This window comes from Synchiropus splendidus, chromosome 9 (genome assembly GCF_027744825.2).
Source record: "Synchiropus splendidus isolate RoL2022-P1 chromosome 9, RoL_Sspl_1.0, whole genome shotgun sequence".
In the NCBI taxonomy this organism is placed as follows: Eukaryota; Metazoa; Chordata; class Actinopteri; order Syngnathiformes; family Callionymidae; genus Synchiropus; species Synchiropus splendidus.
Window position 1 is genome coordinate 7,778,920 of NC_071342.1, and position 24,940 is coordinate 7,803,859.

Sequence of the window (24,940 nt, forward strand, 5' to 3'; positions counted from 1 at the left end):
TCTGCTTCAATCCCTTTGCTTTTTGATGCTGTTAAGGGAGTAATTGAGTGCAGAAAATGGCTTGGCTTATTTGGACTGAGTCTGATCCAGGAATGATTAAAGCTAAAGGGGTTTGAGGTATTCAAAGACAGAGAATGACAGAAAGAATATGGCTAATGCTTTTCTCTTTTTCCATTTTACAGGACGAGACGGGAGGGGCGGTCAGGCCGAGCAGCCAGACAGGTTGGTGTCGGAGGGAAGGGGGAGTTGTACAGAATAGCCCCCTACTCAAACCCCTATTAAAAGCATCAGGGTTTTCAGAGCCGGTAAAAAAGACAGGAAATCACTGCAAGAAATGAAGCTTCTTTTACCAATTACTGAATACCGATTGCACACCTTGGAGCTCTTTGTCCTCCGTAGCACCAGTTCTTGTCTCTCTCACTATCTCCTTCTTTTTTCTTTCTTCCCGCCTCTCTCTCTGTGGCTTTTGAGTCAGATGCATTAGCACCAAGGCTGAAAAAAGAAGGCAGCGTTTTTCAAAGCCCGGTTGGACTCACTTCTAGCCTGCCATTGTGGCTCCTTTTCAGGCTTTTATTCACAGACAGTAGGGCCAGATCTGAAAGGGACGCCCTCAACCTCTCCACTCAAACATTTATCTCTCCTCTTTTCCCTCGCTACAGCAGAGATGATTAGCAAAGGGAGCCATTTACCGCACCATGTTATTCTGACGGGGAAGAGAAGTCGCTGCAGCGCCTGTTATAATCATGCCACACATTCAAGAACGTACTGGCAGACATTAACCACCAACAAGCAGCGTTTGTATCAAACTGGTCCAGCCCAGGCATTCGTTATTTTTAAATACAGAAAATTGTTTTTAAACAAATACATATATGAACTGGGTGCTACATTGATTAAGAAGTCCTAAAGTCGCTATTTGACGCCTTGAGAGTGTGCACCTATTTCCCACGGAGGTCAGGTCACGGGGGCAGCAAACAAATTAGAGGCCTAGACCTGACTCTGCCTAGTGACATCCTAGGGCCTTCAGGAGGAATAGCAGGGCATTTCAAGGCCAACAGCATATCCTGGGCTGGCCCCAGGGCCTCCTCCTGATCAGACATTCATGTATGTCCTCCCCAGAAAGAGATCCAGGAGGGCAGATGCCAGCATAGGTATGACCTCATTGTTGCTTATGTCAAGTCCAACCAGACCAAACTCCCACTTCTCTTTTCTTGTTCCTTTGATCGCCTCCCATGTCTCACAACCACAAGTGAGACTGGCTCAGTTTCTTCTTCACAACGAGAGAACAATACCGTCAATCTCACTGTCCGTCCTTCAGTCACTCTACATTAACACAGAGACACCAACGTTTGAACAGAGTTTATTTTTGAATTAACTATCATGGTTTGTGTGGGAGCGAAGTCACTATATATTTGGAGGGATTTTTCAAATTCATAAAATGTTGTGCTGCTTTAAATAAGAACCTGACAAAGACAACACTTTATTGAACTCCTAAAACCAGGAACAATATAATTACAATATAATTCCCCGAAAAACCAACCACCCTTGACCCAGACACTGAGCTTGCCTGCTTATGCCTCCTCATGTGTATCATCCTCTTAAAAGTCCAGTACCGATCCACAAACCATGTGAACGCGGTTCCACAGTATGGGTTTTGTGAGGGTCGTTGTCATGGGGGCAGTAATGGTGGTAGCTTCGGGTAATGGTGTGGCTAAAGAAGATATAGCTGCCAAATTAAAGAGCATATTTGCGTGAGCTCTGGCCGCCTTCAGAAGCCATAACCCTGTGAGCGAGTTTTCATAGTCTGACGGATGCTGTCGTCTTGTTCTGGGTTTGCTCTTATCAAGACACATGAGGGCATTATTATGTATGATTACTCATTCTGGAGAGATTGAAGGTGCAGGGTCTGGCCCTGAGCTCCCACTTCCTACATCACATTTACATTGTCCTCACCCCATCCGTCATCCCGACTGAACAGACCTGCCAACAAACCTCTGTGTCATTGACAACAATGTCTATCTGTACTTTTGATTAAAACTGTAAAAATATATATTTACTTCAGGCAGTTTTACACCCATGAGTGTGTACAGAATGTGTGTGCACAGGTGAGGTGAGGCATGGCCGCTCTCTGACACCCATTTGCAAGGTTAATGTTGTAGAAAACAGCATCCATCTGGCAGTCATGGCTCTCAAAACACTTCCATTAGTTTCTTATAGTGTCATCAAAGAAGACATGCATCATCTCATTTGTTCTTTCAATGAAATTCAACCTTTGGAGCTGCATATGCTTAAAAAATAATAGTGGTATGCGTCAACAACTGTAAATACGCTGTGGGTTCAGCCTGATGAACGAACCTTGAATGTTCAGTTTTTCCTGCTGCTGTCAATTTGGAGGTTCTCATTCGTTAAACAAATGAAGAAACTCCCTCCTAACTGCCTGTTGAGTTCAAACATCTGAGGCGTGTTGCAGTCAAGCATGAAACAAAATGTTTATTTTGCTGGCCTGTTTTTTCAGTGTGACTATTATCATTTAGGGCTGCTGAATATGGCTAGACTTGGAAATTGGAAGAGATTTGCTATACAATAAAAATATTTAAGAAATATTGTGTTTGCTTTGTTGCTTGATTAAAGTAAACAAAAATATTTAAACATAAATAAATAAATGTACTATTATTCAGGCCAATGCCCTCAAATATTGCTTACTTATTTATTTATATATTTTATTTATTTTTATTACGTAATTATTACTTGATTGTGTGATATTGTCTTGATATTTCAAGTTGTCTATAGTGATATTTTATATACATACACATGGACATACTGCTGCATTTGTGACATGCTTAATGCTAACATTTTCTTTTTGTTGATTTTGTTAATAAAGGTAAGGTCTGTTAATTCCTCTGTTGGGAGAATGGAAGAATGGAATGGGAGAATGGAATTTAACAGAAAATCTGACCCGACTGACATCATCATTTTCCCTCTGAAAATGATGTTCTTATTACACTATATTGCTGAACTTACAGTGTCGCAATGTATCTCAATGGATTGTACCACCACACCAATATCGCAAGACACCTGCCAATACACAGGCTAAACCAGGACACACATGAATTAAATCACACATTCATTTTCAAACCTCTTCTGGGCTACTGAAGCTTCAGTTGAACTAAATATAGTTGCAGGCATGTAAGAATGTTTTCACTTTTGTCCCAAAAAAAGTGCAACTACAAATGTGTATAATCAGGAGAATGAATCAATTTTGCCAGAAGCAGAGTCAACAATGAATGGAAGGAAAGAGAATAAATCGCTTTGCTCATTGTGAATTCCGCGCTCAATTGTGGCATTTTCCAGGGTAAATGGAAATCGTACATTAAAATCTGAATATGCCTGACTTTGAGGGGGGTGATGCATTTTATTTTACCCTTTCTCTCCGCAGATGTGGCCTGTGGAAGCTGGAGTATTGCGGTGCTTTCAGTGAAAAGGCTATCTTTAGGACCTCTTGATCAATCTGTGACCTTTAAGTACATAGCCATCTCGTAAATAGGAGGGTGCGCTTACAGAGACTTCAAAAGCAAGGGGACCCGATAATTTCAAAATGGAGCGGTGTGGAGTGGCGCTGGTGGGGAGTCCATAAAAGCCTGCCTTGTTCTCCACACACCTCCTCTTTTCTCCACAACAGCCAGTTAGGCTAATAGCTCAAGGGAGAAAGGGGAAGAGAGAGAGGAGACGGGATGAAGGGAAGCGGAGAGGGAGGAAAAACAGGTCATTACTGGTAATCATGGGTGGAGGAAGAGCTGATGATCACTACAGTATAACAGATTGTACTGTTCCCTGTCGGAAAACACTGAGCACACCGGATGTCTTGCTCTCCGCAGGTAACCACTCCCAAATTGTTCCGCAACCTTAAACCCTCTTCAGCATTTGGTTTAGAAACTCTTGCTCTTTCTCTCATTAATAGGAGATAAAGGTTCTTCAGCTGGATGCTGAGATGATGGATGTTGATTATATTTCAATCCGTTCTGTTTGGACTGGACTTCAAGTAGTGACAAGTAGTCACAGTTCAAGTATGACACTGCGGGAAACACCAATACAAGAGCGAGACATGCTTTCAAAATGGCTATATTTCGAGAAGAGACTTTGACTGGTGAATGCTGGAATACTGAAGTGAGGCACTGAAATCTACATGAATGTATCTGGATGCAGCGATTGTTGGTACTATATACAAACCTTCACTCTCAAAGAAGGTGGAAGATGGTTTTCATATATAGCAGCTGAGGCTTTTAGCTGCTTGCAGTCCACTATGAAGATCAGCCGAATATTTAAGAGTGAACATGAAATGAATCCAATCACAGCCATGGATCAATGTTCGGGTCTTGTACAATTTAACTGAACCAAATTGGTCCAAGTCACACCTGGTCATGAGCTTCGAATGCATTCTCGCTCCTAGGGCATCAACAAGTCCCACAGTGACAAATCCATGCTTCCCCATGATTCATGTGACCTGTGTACAATATAGAAACCTCAGGTGATGATCACTACAAAAAGGTAGCAGTGAGATTGTCGCCCCTCTGCATTCTCGTCCTCACTCCAATCCTTATTTTTGAATGGCAATAAATGCAGTGGAAGGGGAAATATTGTGTCAACATGATCATCCATATTTAAAGAGTGAGGATGGATTTTTTGGAAAATAATTTTGGAAAGCTTTTAGAAAAGAATAAGAGATCAGGAATACAGCATCAAACTTTTTTCAAAGAGGTGTTTGGACTCCCATTTGAGATAATATAATATATCTCCTGTTGAGGATCTCATGGCAAATGAGGAAACCCCGGGGTCCAAACCTGGACATGTTGAAAATATGAATTTTGGCTTGACTATGACTGTTCAAGATTACATACAGTTCTGGACAGGTCCGGATCCTTATGCCCTCGCTCTTCGTTCATGTCGTCCATGTTTCCACAAAGCTTCCGGATAAGAACCAAACAAAGCAGTACCACCAGACACCATGGGGGGCAGTGTCGCTGCTGCTGCCCAATACATAGCTCTAATAAGACACGAAGAAGACATAATAATGACATGAGAATTCTCCATCCTCCAGTTGCGATATATTTAACAACCGACCACCGCTACTAAGAACGCTGCCTCCGTTTTTGTCATGCCATTTTGCCGCTGTCTCCCGAACCTTCCTGTGCGGCTCCCAGGCCGCCGTCTCCCGGACCTTCCTGTGCGGCTCCCAGGCCGCCGTCTCCCGGACCTTCCTGTGCGGCTCCCAGGCCGCCGTCTCCCGGACCTTCCTGTGCGGCTCCCAGGCCGCCGTCTCCCGAACCTTCCTGTGCGGCTCCCAGGCCGCCGTCTCCCGAGGGCCCCTACGCGGCTCCCAAGCCGCTGTCTCCTCCCGACGACTCCAGCGGGGCTCCCAAGCTGCCGCCACCCGACGACTCCAGCGGGGCTCCCAAGCCGCCGCCGCCCAAAGACTCCTGCACGACTCTCAAGCGGCCGCCTCCCAAGGACTTCTGCGTGGCTCTGAAGCCGCCGCCTCGCAAACGTTCCTGCGGGGCTCCCAAGCTGCTGCCGCCTCCTGACGACACCAGCGGGGCTCCCAAGCTGCCGCCGCCTCCCGACGACTCCAGCGGGGCTCCCAAGCCGCCGCCACCGCCGCCTCCCGACGTCTCCAGCGTGGCTCCCAAGCCGCCGCCGCCGCGGCCTCCCGACGTCTCCAGCGTGGCTCCCAAGCCGTCGCGGCCTCCCGACGTCTCCAGCGTGGCTCCCAAGCCGCCGCCACCGCCGCCTCCCGACGTCTCCAGCGTGGCTCCCAAGCCGCCGCCGCCGCGGCCTCCCGACGTCTCCAGCGTGGCTCCCAAGCCGCCGCCGCCGCGGCCTCCCGACGTCTCCAGCGTGGCTCCCAAGCCGCCGCCGCCGCCGCCGCGGCCTCCCGACGTCTCCAGCGTGGCTCCCAAGCCGCCGCCGCCATGGCCTCCCGATGTCTCCAGCGTGGCTCCCAAGCCGCCGCCGCCGCAGCCTCCCGACGTCTCCAGCGTGGCTCCCAAGCAGCCGCCGCGGCCTCCCGACGTCTCCAGCGTGGCTCCCAAGCCGCCGCCGCGTCCTCCCGAAGACCCCAGCCGCAACTTCCCACCCACCACCTCCCCAGTACCCCAGCTTGTCTTCCGGGTCGCTGCAGCCCGGCTCTTCCAGTCGCTCCAATGGGCCTCCTCCTCCCCTCGTCTACGACGACCGTCCATCCAGGACTGGTAGAACACCAAGAGGTGTTCTTTAAGGGGGGGGTACTGTCATGGCTCCGCTTCCAGGCTCCGAGTCCTGGTTTTGCTTCTCTCCCTCTGTTCCTTTGGCACACGGCTGGAGCCGATTACCACCTGATTACTGTCTTCAAGAACACCTGGGCTCCAGCAACGTGTGCCAGATCGTTGTGTTTGTTTCCTGCCAGTTCTCCTAGTCCCGGTGTGTTTCCATGTTTCCCTGTGATGTTTCCTCTGGTTCCTGTGTTTTTTGGACTCCTCTCGTTCCACTGTGGTAACTCCTGGTCCTCGTGTCTCTCCCTGTGTTCGGCTCTTTTCTTCTGTTTGCTAGCTCTAACTCCCGGTTCTCGTGTCTCTCCCTGTGTTCGGCTTCTTTTGTTCTGTTTGCTAGCTTATTTTGGATTTGTGTGTTTAACTGTGGTTCCTGAGTTAGTGTTTTTGGTTTCTTGCTGTTTGCCGTGTGTTTCTTGGTTTTCTTCTGTAGTTTATTCTCGGTTTCATTTGTGATTTAAGTTCATTTAACTCCCGGTTCGGTGACGCTTTCTGTTTTGACTTTTTACTAATGTTTGTGCACTTCTGTTAGTTTCATTACTGTTTTTACACTCTGCGTTTGCTCTGTTTCTTCCCGGTTCGGTGACGCTTTCTGTTCTATTTTAGTTTGTTTAATTATTAAATATTATTTATAATTCCCTCCTGCCTCCTGTGCCTATAACCACTTGCACTTGGGTCCTACACCACGTCCTCCTACGTGGCTTTAGCTCCCTCGTCCCTTCGTACTCGTGACAGTTTTACTGTTTTGTGCAAGAGGTACATGATCAATCCTTCTTCCACAGTTACCGTTGTCAGTGTTTGTCATTGTCTTAAATTTTGGACTCATGGCTGCCCCCCGGTATACAGCAATACCAGCGTGAAGAACGCATGGAAGCACGTGATCAGTGACGTGGAAACGGACGGAGAGGGTTTGCAGGCGGAGCATAATGGGCCTTTATTGTTCCTCACCGCCTACGTCCAATTAATGCCACTTTGTTATGATGCAGTTCATCCCTACACTTGTTCACTTTATCTCCTTCTTCATTATCTGTTCTCATACAACTGAATCGACTCAGTCTTAGCCCTGCAGATGAATCCATATCTGTATCAAATCTCTTTGTCACAAAGCACCGTCTTGTGGTTCTATCAATGATCTCCTGCAAGGCCGCCGCCGGTGTCGACTTTAACACTCCCGGTGACACTGAAAGTCTTATTGATCAGGAGCAGCATCTTCCTCAGGTTCACTGTGACCAGACGGTGTCCTTCTCTCGCCGGGAATCTTTAGCAGATCAATTGGGACCACTTGCTGTGCTTGTACCTGTTTGTAACCGATGATACACTTTAGAGAACTGAAATGATTAGCTGTGGATAAACATGGAAGCAACCTTCTGAATTGCTGTCTGCCCTTTGGAAATTGCTGAAAACTTTGAAAACACCAGGTGAAAGTTATCTTTTTGGGAACTATACAAAGAGGTCTGTTAAGTGGCTGATCCTTTGTGTCACTTTACACTCATGAGATCATTGCACTTTCAACTGTGTCCCATAATAGTGACACGTTGAGCTCATATCCTGATCCTCTGTCTGTTGAATAGATGATATCATGCCGTCTTGACCTAGATGCTGAAGAACCTAAGGGACATCAACAACTTCATTTCATACTTTTTTCTCACCAGAGTGTCGCAACTGTTGGTGTTGTTTAGACGTTGTGAGGTGGAATTGTAGTAACGTCCGTCAGAGAAGATGTGTGATGCCTCTTGTGTTGACATGGGACAGGACTGACTGCTGTAATGGGAAGACCACTTAAAACAGGTCAGATCAAAATGCGCCGCTGGGAGCTGTCCCTTCCGTCAGCGCTGCCACACAACACCTCGGCAGTAAAGTGCTTTCTCTCTCCTCAGGTTTGTTGTCCAAATTACAGTATCACTAGCATGTCACCCACACCCAAGCGGTATCCTGTTTTTTGGGGGGGGTTTTGAAGTCGCGCTGCTGTTTTTGTCAGGGCCATTCAAAAGGAATTACCAATAACACAGCCAATAATAAAAGGCTTGTAATGGATACATCGGTGGTTTGTCATCACGCTACAGTTTAATCTGGCCCGCAGGTACTCCAGCAGCGGAGGAGCCGAAACACGAGACTCAAAGATTCGCTGCATTAGTTCTGCTTAGCTAACCGTGAATGCTAATTGCAGGAAGAACAAACTCTCCCCTCCTTTTCCTCTTCACCCCCCTCCCCACCCCCGGCCCTTTGACCGGCGATAGAGTTTGCGGAGACGATCTGTGATCGTTGAACAGGTTGTAGAAATTGAACAAAGACACCTGTTTCAACGTTCACATGAAACGTCTTTGATAAACATGAACAAAGATCAATTTTATTCATTACCATCCATAACCATAAGACGACCAGATTCCCCATAAAAAAATTCTAGAAAAGAGATCCTGCTGCAAGTTTGACTGGAGACAATGTTTTAAACGTTCAGTTAGTAATAGCTTTCTAATTGAAATGGAGATGCAGCTTCAACGAAAACGTTACCAATATGTGGATGTAGTGAAGACCTCATTCTAATCATTCGTTCACTCCTTCAAATGAAGAACATATTCTATTCTATTCTATTAAGTCTGTAATATCCACAACTCTATTACACCAGTTATAGTGTAGAGTTATGTGTCGCAAACTATGATAGTCAGTGTGGTAACAATGGAGGTGACTGTACGTCACAGCTGGAGAGCAAAGCACATCAACTTGGATTAGCGCAGCACAAACAGTCAACAATGCTGAGAACAGTAGCCAAATAAAAGCACCTGGTTACCTTTCAAAACAACACAAATTCAGTTCATAAAGTGAACTGAAATCTCTGCAGAGTAAACTTACACAATTTGTCAATAGGTTTTTGATATTAAAATATGCTACGTGGTTTATGATCAAAGAAAACTCATTAGATTTCGCCAGCTAGATTCAGCCAAGATTATGGTGCACAACACAGTGTAAAGGAGCATCTCTGTAAACTAGGCTTGAGACACCACTAACCTGGAGGACGAATAGCAGAATCAGACGTCTTACTTTATGACATATTTGCACAGATGTGTGGCCAACACAACCTCAACCATTGTCAGAAAACCAGTGAACTTGTAACGAAACAGCATTGATCTCCAACAAAGATTAATGGCCTTGTGTGTGAATGCGCATGTCATTGTCCGAGCCGCTACACACTCAAGTCCATGGGTGATAGAAATTTCGTAAGAGTGGCGCTGCTCTGAGGACTCACTACGAGAACTGGAGACAATGAAGAGAGGCGGACACAGGAGTCGAATCCAGGCTTAATACGGATACTGATACTAATCTGTGCACAAGGTCAAAGACCCTTTTAAACCCCAGAGGCTGTTCAGGCTTAGAGGTGGTGGTCAGCCTGATCAAGCATGGCTCTGATCTCTTCAAGGGTCTGACCTGGACGAATGAGAAGTCTCCACCATCCTGGCTCCTATCCGTCTTCAGAGCAGACATCTATGGGCTCCCTGCAGGGCCTGGGGTTAGCGCTGTGGTGCAGCCACTGTATCATCGGGCCTGTCTCTACCTCGCCGTGGAGATTTATTGTCATTAGAAGATTCCTTGACAAAAGCTGTGGATCAGCGTTTCTCTAAGAAGCCCTGTGCGGTCCCATGGGGGACACCCTTTCATCCTGACCTTCCAGCCCTGAGGGTTAAGCCTTTCCCTCTGCAAATAAGTTTGACATGACGGACCACTTCCTAATTGGCCAATTGCTCAGGCCCGTTTCTGAGTGCTGCAGGTTTAACAAGTGTGTTTTCATTTTCCACTCAAGTCATCATAACAGAGCTGACAGCCCTGATGTGGCTCATCTTCGATTCGGTCAGAAATCTTTAGACATTCTAAGTAACTAAATAATCTGAGATTCAGAACTTTCCTAGAGCAAACCAGCATTTAACATTATTGACTGTAATTTCATTGGATTCATATAGTAATATAATTGGAATTGTAATAGGATGTGTTTCCCTTTCCATCTCTGTGGTACTGGCCTGTAAACCATATAGATAAATATGCCATACATTTATGTCCTGAAGACTCATGAATTGAAAAAATGTATAATCTCTCTTTTCTTCTGCCTCTGTGTGCCTGGTGGCGCTGAAGGCTGCGCCGCTCTTAGACCATCAGAGACATTAGACGAGAGAACCTCTGGTGTCGGGTCCCACCCTGCAGCATCGCTCTCTGAGTTTCTGCCCCCCTCCACCCCACCTGCGACTCTCAATCTGATTAGTTGTTCTTGTCGTGATAAAAGTCCCAGTCAGCCCTCAAGTGCTGGAAAAACAGGTGGCCAGGGAGTATCTCTGTATTTCAAGATGCTTCGCGAGATACACATTTCTCTCATTATTGCTGCATATAATCGAATCTTCAGTTTCCTATGAGAACACGTGTAATTCTTTGTTTTAGAAAATGCTCATGATTTCCTTGCTTTCAGTCCATCTAAAACATATATAAAAAGTCAATGTTGATTCTTCTGTCACACCACTGCAAAATGTCCTCTACACCATATGGCATTGATTTTTGTTGTAGTCATTACATTTTGTACGTACTGTATATGCAAATCACATGCCAGGCATTTTGTATTTAATGCCTCTGTCAGTCGTATACCAGTTTTCCCTAAGGGTTTTTGACCTTAACTTTTGAAAGACACATTTCATCGTAACAGGCTTCAACGGGACCATTTTGCATGGAGAAAATGTGCAATTCAGTAATTAGAGAACTAAATGTTTTCGTATTGTGCTGACGAAACAAAACCATTTAGCATTAATAATTCATGAATTTGGATGGAAATCCCCCCCAAAAAAATCAGAACAAGAAATTGTGGCCCTGAGGAGGCGCTACAACATGTGGGATTAAAAAAAATAATTAATACATGTTGAATTAAAAAAATAAAAATAAAAAAGGGGGGGGCTGAACTTTGTTTTAACGTCAAATGTGAAAATTCACAAGGGCCAGTGGACTCCCATTGTATGGGCTTGTGAGTGTATAACAGACTCATAACACCAATATAAGGAGGTCAGTGACACTTAAGGAAAGAATTTTATTTCGAACCCACTTACATTTCAGTCATGGGGCACTTAAAATAACGTGTCAGTCAGAAACAGTCCTAGAACCTTAATCTGGACTCATGCGGAGCAGTTTTGAGATTCACATGATTTGTCAACCACAATGGTTGCCAGCCTGATGTTGACAGTTTAGCAACAGATTTGACATGAACTGCATGAATATATGTGGAGTTGCTGGATTGGAATTCTAGATAGTATTTTCACAGGTGCATTTCTTCTATCTCACGACGTCCTTCAAACCTACCTGCTGACCGTTGCTCAGATGGATTACTCTGTAACCTTTCCCCATGACCTCAGTGAGGTGAGTCCACCTGCAGGACCATGGGAATCTCCCTGGCTGGATATCTTCCTCCTTGTAGACTGAGAACGTGCCTCACCAGCCGCCTCTCGCCAAGACGGATTGTTTGGAGGTGCAGAATTAGTCAGGTCAGAGAATCCCTGGCCTCAGGTCGAGCTAATTACTTTCTAATGTGACGACGATGCTTTTGAAGAGCGGCTCTCTCGCTGACCAAATCTCTTTAAAAGCATGTGGGGGGTGCACACCAGGCTGAGACGGAGTGCGCTGTGGCAGGCCACACCAGAGCCAGAGGGGGGGATTGAGTTACACCGGGCTTGCTGGGCTGCTTTGTTGGTGGGACGCTGAGGCTCCACTCTGCCCCTCCTCCCCCTCAAACACCACCACCGTCCTCCTCCTCTCCTCACTGTCCCTCCAGCCGAGAGAGGCTGCTGCTGCTGCTGAGACACCCATCCAAGGATGCACATGAAACTCTACCCTCAACTAATGGTTACAAATGTGTGTTCCACAAAATCCCTGCTCACCAGCACGAACACACGCATACTCTCCGACTTGATGCTGAGTAAAACCAGAGAGACTAAGATGTATTTTTATATCGGTCAATTCACTCACAATGAATCCAAGTGCTGTCCAAAAGAGCGAGAACATAAATAGATGGCTCCATAAAGTTTTGAGGTTCGCAACTACAGTAGTGGTAACAGGCCACGCAATAATTCCACCCTCATTTTTCATGAATTTAGACAAGTTAACTTAGTAGTATGATGAAAACTGAAACATTAAATAGCATACTGATTTCTACATTTTGACTGCTAGTCAATTATACAGCGGTAGTTTTCAGTAGCAAAAACAGGTCCTAGTTGTTTGGTGTATTCAAATTTATGTCTTTTTTTTTCCTTTCTTGTGATTCAGTGGACAGGATCTAGTGCAAGCTTTTCACTGAATACCTCAGCTAAGATCCAGCTGGACCGGTATCTGCCTTTCAACCTCTGAGAGTTGATGTAACAAGAAAAATTTTCTTGTTTAATTGAAATGTATTTGCTCTTATTACAACCCAGTCTCACTGAAAAATATACAATAACACTGTTTGTCCACTGCGCAGCACGTACCCTTTTGACATCCCATATAAGAAAAAAAGCAAAAGAGAAGTAGTTGGGTTGACAGTATTTTTTAGCAGCATAGCAGCTAGTTACATCACTATTTACAGTCAAAATTAGCACAAAAAGTGCACATTTTGGAAACGGAAATAGTTCTTAACTCCATCTTCTTAACTGTGTAAAATTTCAGTGGTATATATGATATGTGTGGTTGTTGGGTAGTCAGCTGTCTGGCCCAGTATTCTAACCATGTACTTAAGTTCTCCCACTGGATATTTGGCCGCCGACCCCTCACTAATGTGGTACAGGAGTGCACCAATTCCAGCGTCATAACTCTTTAGAAAAACTGTGAACCGGTCGATTCCCCTCTCTATTGCATTGATGCTCAATTGAGAAACCAAAGTGGCAACAGAAGTAATGTACAACACCAACAAAAAAAATAGCTTCTCAGAAATGCAGGCCGACTTGTGGCTGTGAGTGACACTTCACAGGGATTTTCTCTGACCTCTTGCTGTCTTTCCCCTCATTCCCTCAAAGACAATGTATTCCCTTCCAGGGGAGTGATCCCTAATTAGCTGTCAGGTGATAGTGTGCCGCTCTCATTGTGTTCCCCCGCTGCTGCGCTGCAGGCTATGTGGTCAGCAGTCAGTCTCACGCTGAAGTGACAGATCATCTCCGTACACGGGAGCCCCCCTGGAGCTGAAAGACACCACTTGGTCCGTACAAAGAACTTGCATCTCTTCGTATGAAGAGCAACTGGATATCAAATCTCATAACAAACAGATCGCTGACCCAGCAAGGACAGGGCGGACACTCGAGAGGCAGTGTGTCCTTGCAACAATCCACAAATTTGTTTTTGCTCTTTGATTTGATGCTGAAATATCTCCTCATGCTTTGTCACACAATGTATCATTTATTGATTTCCACCATTTGCAGGCAGCTATTGCAATAAACTAAACTGTGGAGGTTTCATTTGACAGCAGAATCATCCCAACTCTACTCTCTATCTCTACTACCTACAGGTACCTGACAGACGCCTGAGCACCCATCCAAGCTTTAAAGGGACATTCACATGAGCATGACTCGGAACAGAGGGGTTGCTGGTTTCCACCCTCCCCCCGGGTCTTATATATATCGACTATTATCAAGCGGACTTTCATATACAAAGTTGACACAGAAGTCAGCTTTCCATGTTGCTTGTTGACATGTAGGGGTTCCACACCAGTGAACTGTTTCCGCTCTTGCATGACGTTCCATAGGGAGGAGTTGGTGTGGCATGACCACCCCGAGCTCTCGTCATTATTTGACCTTAGATGATCTGTGGTATGTATAGCACCATGTATGGCTATGCACTTTACTCACTATGGCGGCAAGTGTGCATCTTTTTAGGCATTAATTTGAGTCTCTGTTCAATTCCAAATGGGTCAGCTACAAATACAGGGGTCTAACTTCTGGAACTCAGAATTCCACTCCAAAATACTAAATATTTGATGCATAAGGAGTGAAAATGAGTCGCTCAAGTTCTGGTATAGAAGCAGGTCATTCTGCTAGGGGCAGAGCTTAGGGCCCATTATCTACTGTGCAAGTGTATTGAAAGCAAAAGATTTGGATGTATCTAAGTACAGATCCTTCAAAGGTCAGATTTTTACAATTGTATTATGTCACCTGAAACAATATTGCCACACAACAGTTCAGAAATCTTTTGTTGCACGGTTTGTGATTGGTGTGAACACAGGAACACTCAGGATGGAAGATGGGTAAGATGGAAGACTTACCCACCACTCAGGAGTTCAGGATTATGAAGCCATCTATTGGTATAATTTCAAGATGATCCAGGTGTTGAAGATCATCAAAAAACCTTCAGTCGACCCACACCGAAACATACGTGTGCAATTGCAGGTCTTAACAGTAAACCCAATCAAACAAAACTTTAAACCAGCGCCGATGTGTCAATGTTCATGAAAGTCAGGCGATATATAATTATATTGGAGACCCTATGTTGCCCACAGGCCTGAAGTTTGGCACCATAATCACTGATAACTATATATTCATTCAATTTCTCCTCCACAACTCACATCCTCTCACTTCACTGGTCAGTCTTGAACTGCTGATACGATGTGAGTTCTTCCTGTGTGTCAGCATCTGCTCTCCTCCTGCCAGTTCCAGCATCCATGCAGGCAGCAGAGGAACCTTGTCTGAAGGTCATGTCCGTGCCGGGCGTAAGGGCTAGACCTTTTTGCGGTCAGGGTAAATGTACGCAGCTACCCTGCGGGAGCACTCCTTCCTCCTATTTAAACGCCACATAACAGTCCCTTGTAGAGCCAAACTGTCTGCGACACATCAGCACTTAGAAATAAAAACCTCTCAGCCGACGCTGCCATGGCTGCGGTTGGAACTACAGCTACTGGATCGGTTTAAAGAGACAACAGTCACACTGGCACGTCACCAGAGCACATTAGGATATTTTCTCAATGCTTGAATTACTTGGTGTATTTGGACAGTCATCGTGCCCCAGACAACTGTTGTTACTGTTTGTAAAATGACTGGGACCAGACTGGGAAACTGAGACCAGACTCTTTTACAGAGTACAAGTTACATTACGTGAACTGTTTTATTGATACTCCTTTAATAGGAAGCACAAGTCTTGTTGTTTTGTTTTTTTTTTCATTCTTGGAAGCTAAATGCACAGAATTATTTTCATTATCCATCCATTTATTCCATCAAATTTCCTTCCCCCTATATTCATTTCCACAGTTTCTGAATATCTGTCAGCATAGCTCTGTTCCTTAGCTTAACATAAACACTTGCATCGACACGGCTTTCAATATTAGCACGAACTTTAGCCTTCATTGAGGTTTTGATCCAGCCATCTAGTAGGCCAATAAAATGACTTGGTGGGCCGGACTTGGCTCCCAGACCTTGGGTTTGACACGTTGCCGAAATACTGATCTGGGATTTTTAGGATCTAGGATCACATGATCAGAACCAGCAGATGCACAAGTGTAGCACGAATAGATGGAAATGTAATTGGTTGTTGTGATAGAAATTGCAAGGCTTGTTGCTTATGGCTTTGAAGAAACAACAATGGAGTGATATTTCAGTATGTGAAATGGGACTAATATCAGTAACTGTCTGACCCTTGTTCTATCCTGAATTTTTATGAGATTTCTCTCTATTTTTCAGATGTTTTATCGATATCTTTTGTTGAGAACTTTCTGGACAAAGAACTTTCTGTGTCATTCTTTTTAAGTCATGACGTCAAAATTTGTATTGATAATTAAACTCTCTGGGCCAGAATCCACCTAGAGGGAACTCTCGGTTTTGTTTGTTACTCTGGTTTCCTCCCACAGCTCCAAAACACACAGAGATTTGTTGATATTGTCTGAGTGTCTGAATGTATGAGTGAAAGCACAACAGGGAACTTGACAAACCTTTTTTTGGACATCGAGGGCTCGACTCTGGAAACATGGAAAAAACACCCACTACTGTCCTGAGTACCTGTTTAACAAATAAGTCGAGAATCAAAAGCTGAGTGATTTGGGGAACATGATTCAATTCAAGTGTATTTAATTCCAGACTAATCCAGGGCTCGTACAGACAGGAAGTTGCCCACAACTGTTGGCCAACGCCTGTCCGTGCTGAAGAAAGTAGCTAGGCTACAGCCCCGCAGCTCATCTGCTTTACTGCAATGTAGAAATTGAAGAAATGATGAAAAACACGGAAATACCATCTCAGCACATCTTCATTGGTAGCACTTCTGGTGATCAGTCATAATGCTTCTCAGCTCTTATTCATTCCTGCGGTGTATAGCTTCAGCTGTTCCGGCTTCTTCCATAAATAAACAAAGGCGAGGCGTCTCCCGGCGACGCGACCATTTTAAGGAGCCGAGAAAGCAAACTTGACCGTTCTAATGCTCCAGCCGAGAAACTTAATTTTCCAATTTGCAGGAAGACAAGATGGCAGGAAACAAGCCAATTTGCCACGTGTGCAGCGCACAACAAACCCCCGGCGCCACCCCCCCGAGGGGTCATTATCCCTAAAAAAGAATGTCATGGCGTATTAAGATGTGGCCGCATCAAACCGAGGGAGACAGCCTCATTACAGGTAATTATGAGGGAATTAGAAACATCATTTAACTAAACGAGCAAATAATGTCCAGGATATTGAAGAAGCTGCCTGCACTTCTGCCGACTGCTGCCAGTCCCATTACAAAAATTGTGGGTCTTTAATAGAATAATGACATGCTTTATCTGTCCAGCCGCTCTCTGAGGGTCTTCGAGGAGCGAGGAGAGCAGAAGGAGCCAAGGGGGCGGATGTGGAAACAACTGTTGCGGGGCTCTCTGTCCTCCGTGTGGTCTCGCTCTGGAGTGTGCCGCAGAGGGCCTGCCAGATAATCCCCCTATTATCCTTACAAATACAAAATGTAGAGCAGAAAATTGTATCTCACATCCATTATTGTGTCAAAGGCAATGCTAATGGACTTACCTCCCGAGTAATAGGCAAGTTCTCCCCACATACAGTCGCCTGTAATAGTCTGATGCATATTGCTGGGCCGATGGCACTTCACTTCAAGAAATGGTTGGTCATTTAACAATGAAGCGTGTTGTGCTCCAGCGCTTCGGCTCGGATCCAAAATCCGGGTAAATATTGCTGTTGCTGAGCTTAAAAGGGCTAATGCTTTCCATTCAAAGTCAGCGAGTGTTTAATGGGTCTATCGTGAGCAGAAACGTATCCTGCTCGGTCATTAGCTCTTTAAAATGTCCGCTAAATAAGACTTTGATGTGAGCGGCCAAAAAATAGATGGAAGAGAAGTTATTAAGACATGAATGTTTCCAAGCGTCATGTGACCTTTTTCAATAACTAGTTCAGTCCAGTTTTGTTTAATGACAGACATGATTTTAGAAGGAACCTTTTCTCTGATTCAAGAATGAGGCTTCAGTTTGGGGCAACGCACGGTTGTGCTTGCTCTCACTCAGCTGAGATCACTGACTGCTCCCAGCTTTGCTGCACGTAGCCTGTTTTGTTCCCTCCATGTGAGGCAGAAGGAGATGGTGGTTCTGCCTCTGCTCTGGCTATATAGCTCGAGTCGGTGAGATCTATCTCTAGTGGCCGATTTGTGATTGGACTCTTTTACGTAGTTAACAAGAAAGGCACTCAGAGAGTGCAGTCCTTCGCCAAAATGTCTTCATTTCCACTCATTTTTTTACACCCAAAATAATAGCCCTAGATTATGGTTATCAATTTGCAATGGGACTCGATAAAAAGTAAATAATATATTTAGTGTGAGAGTATAGAATTTATTAATCCTAACTGATTACATGTTAATTGAATTTTCAAACGTAATGTATGTCAGAATTATAAAGTGGAAGTTGAACCTGTGCACACAGGGTTAAACACATGAATGATCACTGTTTTTTTTTTTACACTCGACTTACACTTATTCTGTTATTAATTAAGTGAAATTTCGATGTTCACGTCCGATGATCTGTATTATTAATCACTTTTGAAATTGTCTTAAAACTATAAATAAATTTCAGATCAACTCAACTGGAGCAGCGGTCCCAAACTTGTTGGCACAGCACACACACAGTTACACTTCTATTGGTTGCAATGAAGGTGTGATGGCATAAAAGACAGCAACGTGTTGTGTGGTCAAGCTTTTATCGAGTCCAGCTGAGACTGGACGTGTAAATCAAAAGAATCTTTAAATCAGTTTTGTATTACTCCAATAGCCAGTGGTGTGAGGCAACAGCGGGAGTTTGGGAAGATTTGGGAAGACATTTTCAAGCCTTTGAACTGGACATGCTGCCCAGTACCCAACATTCTACAGTACTTTCCCATGATTTTATTTTTTTTAGAGTAAGTTTTTTCTCCTCCCTGACTATTTTGAAGAGAAAGCCGGTCGTGGATGGGGTTAACACAATTTCCCTTCAGCTCCTTAATTTGCAGTTGATATAAAACAGAATCATGACAAATCACTTCTAGTCAGACCTCTCCTATTTAACCATTAACTCATAAATACAGCAGCTGGTTAAAGGCAGCGGATGACAGGGCCTGCCGAGGAAACCTTGTTATGCCTCGCTCAAATTAATTTAGGGGGAAAACAGGTCTTGAGAGTTGTCTGGCTTAATGCATCGCGATCGTGTTTAAAGCCCTCGTCTTGGGAGGCACCCGCGCTCCTGCCTCTGGTGTTGTGGCTGTAGTTTGTGTAATGGGTGCTCTTTAAATTAAGTAGAAAAGCTCCTGTTGAAGTATATTCTGAAGTGATGAAAAGTGGAAAATGGAGTCTCAGTCCTGTGAGTGGGGGTGAATCAGTCGTGTTCTTGAAGTTTGGTGACGTCCTCTTTTGTTCCGGTTGCTGTGTTCTTTGTCAGAGTTTCTCCAAAACAGTTCGATAATTTGTTTTTCCGGAAAGCACTTCACTTCTTTCAGACAAATGAGTAAACCATTAGTGCACGACTATACTCATCTGATTTGTGTTGATGCTTTCCTGCTGTCGTCATGCTCTTCAGATATATATATATATACTTACATATGAAGCTTTCCTGCTGTCGTCATGCTCATCAGATATATATAGCAGGAAAGCGTCAACACAAATTCAATAGCACGTGTCTAGGTCTTAGACAATACGTTCTAGTTCCTGAACAATTGCACTAAGTGAAAGTTTAGTTCCAGTAGTTCCTTGAATGATGATTTTGCAGACTCTCAATTCTGCTCTTGTGGTCCGACTTTGAATATGCTCGACAAGCTGTTCTGAGAATCCCTGCGCCTCCTGCGCTCCGTCTTCACAGCTCTCCCGCCACATTGTGTGCAGCCCATCGCCTCCATCATAAATTACAGCCCAGAGTGAATTACACGTGCTTTTCACCTTAGCAGGCAGCTTTGATGAATCCCAAGGCACAACACATCAGCTCAACAAATCTTCATCACCGCGCCACTCGCTGTCTTTTTGCAGTTTAAACCGCTTCAAATCATTTTCATTGCCCTGCTATTAAAATTTGTAATTCACACCTGCCACTGCAGTGATCCACAGTTACTCCTCCTCAGAGACCCCCCACCCCTACAGATCCCTCCTTCCCTTTCATGTCACACATCTCCTGCCTGGTAAATCAAAGTGAAGGTGACGGGTCATGCAGATTTCCCACAAGTCAGTGGGAGCAAACATCCATCCAGAAAAGCGGCGAGGTGCCGTCACACCTGATGACATAATGACCGCGTGGAAACTAATAAACAGCTTCATTCAACCGAGGCTATTGCTCCCTTTTCATAAGTGTTTCTGCGCCTCTATCTCTCTTTTCTCTCTCTTCCGATCTGTCACAAATTCATCTCTGCACCCCTGCGCCGCTGCCGGAGTTAATCACTGCTGCCCATAAATCACTGCTGTTGTCTAACACTATCCATTTTCCCAGAAACACAAGGTGGCTGCTGCTGAAATTGGGTCAGGAATAATCTACAGCATCGCTGGTCGTGATTTTGTAATGTAGCCATTAGTGTTCAATGAGAGATGGTGGGATGGCTAGCTGGTAGGGATGCAAGAGGGGGTGGGTGGGTGGGGCTGGTTGTTTTCAGTAGCGAGGTACAGTATACGAAACTCAGTGACGTGTCAACGTCCCCGTCTCAGCATTGCTCCACCTCACTGTTTACACCAGCATCATCTCCTCTCACTTTATTAGAATTTATATGAAACTTTCCTCCTCCAGACCCCTCCCCAATGATGTTAATTTCTCGTGCTGTAATTACAATGCCTGCGATCACTCAAGACCGTCCACTCCCCCGTGGTCTCTGTGTAAACACACTGCTGCAGTGTCTGAGGAGCCTGGCGGCTGATGTAGAGGAACATCACAGGAGAAACATGTCCAACCTCTCACTGTGGATCATTTCATAGTATTTATTTTCTTAATTTATTTTAATTATTTATGCGCCAGATGGACCAATTTTCAGAATTGTATTATTATCATTATCATTATTATTATTATTATTATTAGTAGTAGTAGTAGTAGTAGTAGTAGTAGTAGCAGCAGCAGTAGTAGCAGTAGTACTGGTCATCGTAGCACTATATCTCATTTTTTCTTTTTTAATTGTCATTTTTTATTTCTTTTTTTTTGTCTGTTTTGTGTTTCGCCTTTTATGGAGCAAGAAAAAAATATATATACATGGAGTCATTGAAGTCTGCACAGTAAATGGTTGGGGTCTTTTCCTTGTCTGGTCCGTTGTGGCTTCTTGTCATCTGAACTTTGAACTTGCATGCTTTGCTACAGGTTTTCACAGTTTGGATTTGAAACCTTTCCACTCAGTGGTGTTGAGAACCTCCTTTACTCCTCAAGAGCATCAACGTACCAATGAAGAAAACAGCTTGATATATGCACCAGAAATGTTAATCAGAAACCATGTTAGCTTCAGGATGGACACTGCATCTGATTGTAAAAGGGTCCCTCGACCATAAAAGTAAACACAGCTACACTGTCAAAGTGTCTCTCACCGCGACTAATAGACCTAACACAGCACTAAACAGCTGCTATTGTTGTTGTCTTAGTCTTTGTACATTATTGTTGACCAATCGTTTGACTGAGAGAGCATACAGTTCTTTGTGTCTTGGTGTGAAACAATTTCTACAGTCTTTGTTTAGTGGTCTGTGTGAGTGATTGTAGTGAGTAGGCGCTGCATCAATGAAACACGCATTAAATCAAACATGTTAAATCTTTGCTTCAGAGTCTGGTATGCTAAAGCATTGAGATGTCTCTGAGTGGGTGCTGAAGATTCAGGCAGTTGTCTCTGTACTGTAGTGTTCACCCTTTATTTGTCTGTAGAACTTCAGTTATATCAGGCACCTTTGTTATGAATTAAACTGCCTTCATAAAATACTGATTTTGATCTGCATTTTTTTTTCCTCTCAACATTCCAAAAATTTTGGTCAGAAATGCTGTCTTAAAGTTGTCTCCAACAATGAGCCTGTTTTAAACTGTCGGAACAGCCCCCGGCGCTCAGTTCTAAGCTGGTGTTGATGCAGTATGAGGGTTCTGAAGGAATCATCCTCAATGCTTCTTGGCTGATCTTGGAATGCAGTATGTGATCACCGGAAGAGCGGGAGCAGGTGTCTGGATGAGGGAAGTGCGTGCTTCCTTTGACCTGACTTTGGAGACACTAAAGAAAGCAGGTGGTATTTGGTAACATTCCTCTCCTGGGAAATTGTGGACCACATGAGTTGTTCTGAGCATCGTATGCATGGAAAAATGGAAATAAATTGTTATTCTCCCACCTTATAACCAAGGCCAGCTAGCTAGCACAGGTGCTAAAGTATCCAATTTGCTTGTGTTTTTAACCCCAGGACACTTTATCAGGGAAACTCACATTGTTGGATATGAGAGATGCTCTTGGTGAGAGAGTTATTGATGCTTCATTAAGGTTCAAGTTCTTTGTGCACCACTCCAGAGTCCACAGCCAGGGCTGCTGCCTGCAGCACCTGCTGTTGTTCTGACCATATGTCTTCTTACCTACCATCCAGCAGTAAAAGGGGAAAAAATGTTGCAACGCAAATATTAACCAAATGTTTTTCCACAAAAAAGTTTCGGACTGCATCTGCTCAGACTTTGTCTTAAACGCACAACTTCATGGTGAAGTACTGGACTCAATCAAGAAGCAACAGGTTGCGATACATATCGTTGTAAATAAACCAGAGTTTCAAAATGGACAAACAACGACTCATAATACTTCTGTAAAAGACTTCTGTTTCATTCCTTCTTTTTTTTTTTTTTTTACTTGAAATCCTTTTAACCAAATTATCTTGCAACCAGAACAAAGAAAAGTTCATTTATAACTTTGTAGTATGTTGGTTGACAACAGTTGAAATAGGTTGTTTATTTATTTATTATATTACCTTATGTTTGATATTCTAATAAAGATTTTAATGTATGTACATTGCATGTAAAATGAATTCACCCAAATGTGACTGAAATAGAAAAATTTATTGGATGAAGGAGGCTCTAAATGACAATAAAACAACGATATTTTTGTTCTCTTGAAATGGAAGAATTGTATTTAAAACCAGCCAACAAGGTTCAATGCGAAATAAATGCGTTTATGATATGATGTGACCGCGAAGTTGGATATTTCCTTTGATAAACCAAATACAAAATTATTATAATAATTATACACAGTTTATACACAGAAGGAAGCTTCAGCTGAATATTGTACTGAACACGTGTTTCATGTGTTTTGGGGTGGAGTGGGGCTCCGTTAATACTCGATCTTGTTGTACAGGTTGTACAAGGGTAGAGCCGGCAGGTTGCTCCCCGGGTAGTACAGCGGTGTCGGGAAGGCGATGGACCTCGGAACCGGAACCCGCAACAAGGAGTTCTCTCTGAAGACCAGCGGCATCCCCACCAGAGTCTGTGCCGAGGCGTGCGCCATGTTCGCCGCCTCCAGCTCGGCCGAGAGCTGCCGTTTCCACTTGTTCCTGCGGTTCTGGAACCACGTCTTGACCTGAGTCTCGGTCAGCTGCAGGCTGGAGGCCAAGCAGGCCCGCTCCGAGCTGCTCAGGTAGCGCTTCATGTCGAAGGTGGACTCCAGCTGGTACACCTGACTCCGGGAGAAAACCGTGCGAGTCTTCTTCTTGGCCGAGCTGCCCTGTTTGTCCGTCTGTCTCTCCTCGGACATGGGGGACATCTGATGGCACGCGCTCTCCTGCTCATCCTTGTAGTCCTGAAGACCCCTCCGCGACAGCGCGTCACTCCCAGACAGAACTCCTTTGGAGGAACCTGCGGTTTTACAGAAAACACCCCCAAATTTACTATCACTTCTCTCTTCGTGTAAATCCGCTTCTTCAGCTCTTGTCTCATTATTTTCTGAGTAATTCGGCGCTAATATTACGCAAGTCCTGCTTTATTTAGCGTCCCGTTGCTAAGGTGCTCGATCATCTACCGAGAGAGGAAGGAGATAATAAACGCGATTCCTGCTGATAACAAGCGGAAGAGGAGGAGGGAATAAAGGAAAAAATGAAAGTGAGCGAGGGACAAGCAATAAATAGCAGTATGACGACGCACTGCAATAATTTGGGGAAAATGTTAAATAGTATTTCATACAGAAAATAATGTGGTATAAAATATATTTTCTGGTTTAAAAAACAGAAATGAAACTGTCTAACAGGTGGATTTTTACTGAATGAAATGGCACTAAAATGTAAAACACTGAGAGAAATACAACTTAAAAACTATCTTTTTTATGCTGAGAGAAATATAGACTCTTGTTCAGTAAGACAGCACGCAACAATCACTGGTGCGACAGGAGTGGAATTCCAACCAGCGGAGTCAGTCAGCCACATTTTCTCATTTTGGGCGGCTAATAATAGATATAATACGACAAATAAAAATCATTATTGCGGTTCTCAGTGAACGTCAAATAAAAAGGATAAAAACCAGTGGAATTCTTGGATTACATTTAACTGACACGTCAATATCAAAAACAGTCTCTCTTTCTCACTAAAAACAAATGGGAATAACTGAAATACTGCTGATAAAATATGATACAAATGTTACAATACAATTCGGGATAAATCAAGGCGCGCTATCAGGTGCCAAGCAGAAGGCGCTGGTTTTAGACATCATTAACTAATGCGCCGTTTATTGACATAATGACGAAGATGGAATAAAGTCCAAGCTCACCTAAACAGGGAAAATTATGGGATGTCCGCTGGCTGCACGGCTCGCTGTGACCCGTGTCGGAGGAGCAGAAACAGTCCGCCGAGTCCTCCGCGCCGCTGCACTCCTCCTCCGAGGACACGGAGAGTGTGCGCCTCCGCGGCGACGAGTCTTTGGTTCCGGAGCGCGGTGCGTCCGACTTGGTCCCCAAAATGGACTGGATGGTGAAGCTGGAGATGGGGCCGGACGAGCACTTGCTCCCGCTGTCTTCTGCGCTGCTCATTCTCGCTTCATAACAGTATAGCGAGTGACTGAAGCTCCTGCTACTCCGTTATTGCGCGTCTTCCTTGGCACCGGCGGGCTCTATTTTGTGTTGCTGTGCCACAATTTAGCCCTTTTTGATTGAATAAAAAAGGGGGTTTACATGGATGGAAGGTGGTTTTCTGGAGCTGATGGGGAAACAAGTGTATTCCCCGTCCTCCTCCTCGTGGTGTGGATCAGAGGCAGCAAAGTTGCGTGGATTCATTTGCATGTAGGTAAG

The 24,940-nt window shown here is 44.4% G+C and overlaps 1 protein-coding gene across 1 annotated transcript; it reads right to left on the reverse strand.

The window, feature by feature from the left end:
* Positions 1–22,792: 22,792 nt before the first annotated feature.
* hmx2 (H6 family homeobox 2) lies at positions 22,793–24,873 on the reverse strand. Its single transcript, XM_053875589.1, has 2 exons — positions 24,424–24,873; positions 22,793–23,520 (listed from the first exon to the last, which is right to left on the reverse strand). The coding sequence occupies exons 1-2, from the start codon at positions 24,680–24,682 to the stop codon at positions 23,000–23,002; spliced, it is 780 nt and encodes a 259-aa protein (XP_053731564.1). The 5' UTR covers positions 24,683–24,873; the 3' UTR covers positions 22,793–22,999.
* Positions 24,874–24,940: the final 67 nt, after the last annotated feature.

Excerpts from the sequence above, each read along its gene's own strand:
- hmx2 (XM_053875589.1), bottom strand. The coding sequence starts at position 24,682 with ATGAGCAGCGCAGAAGACAGCGGGAGCAAGTGCTCGTCCGGCCCCATC. Across the intron at positions 23,521-24,423 it reads CCATAATTTTCCCTGTTTAG|GTTCCTCCAAAGGAGTTCTG; the intron begins GTGAGCTTGGAC and ends GTAAAACCGCAG.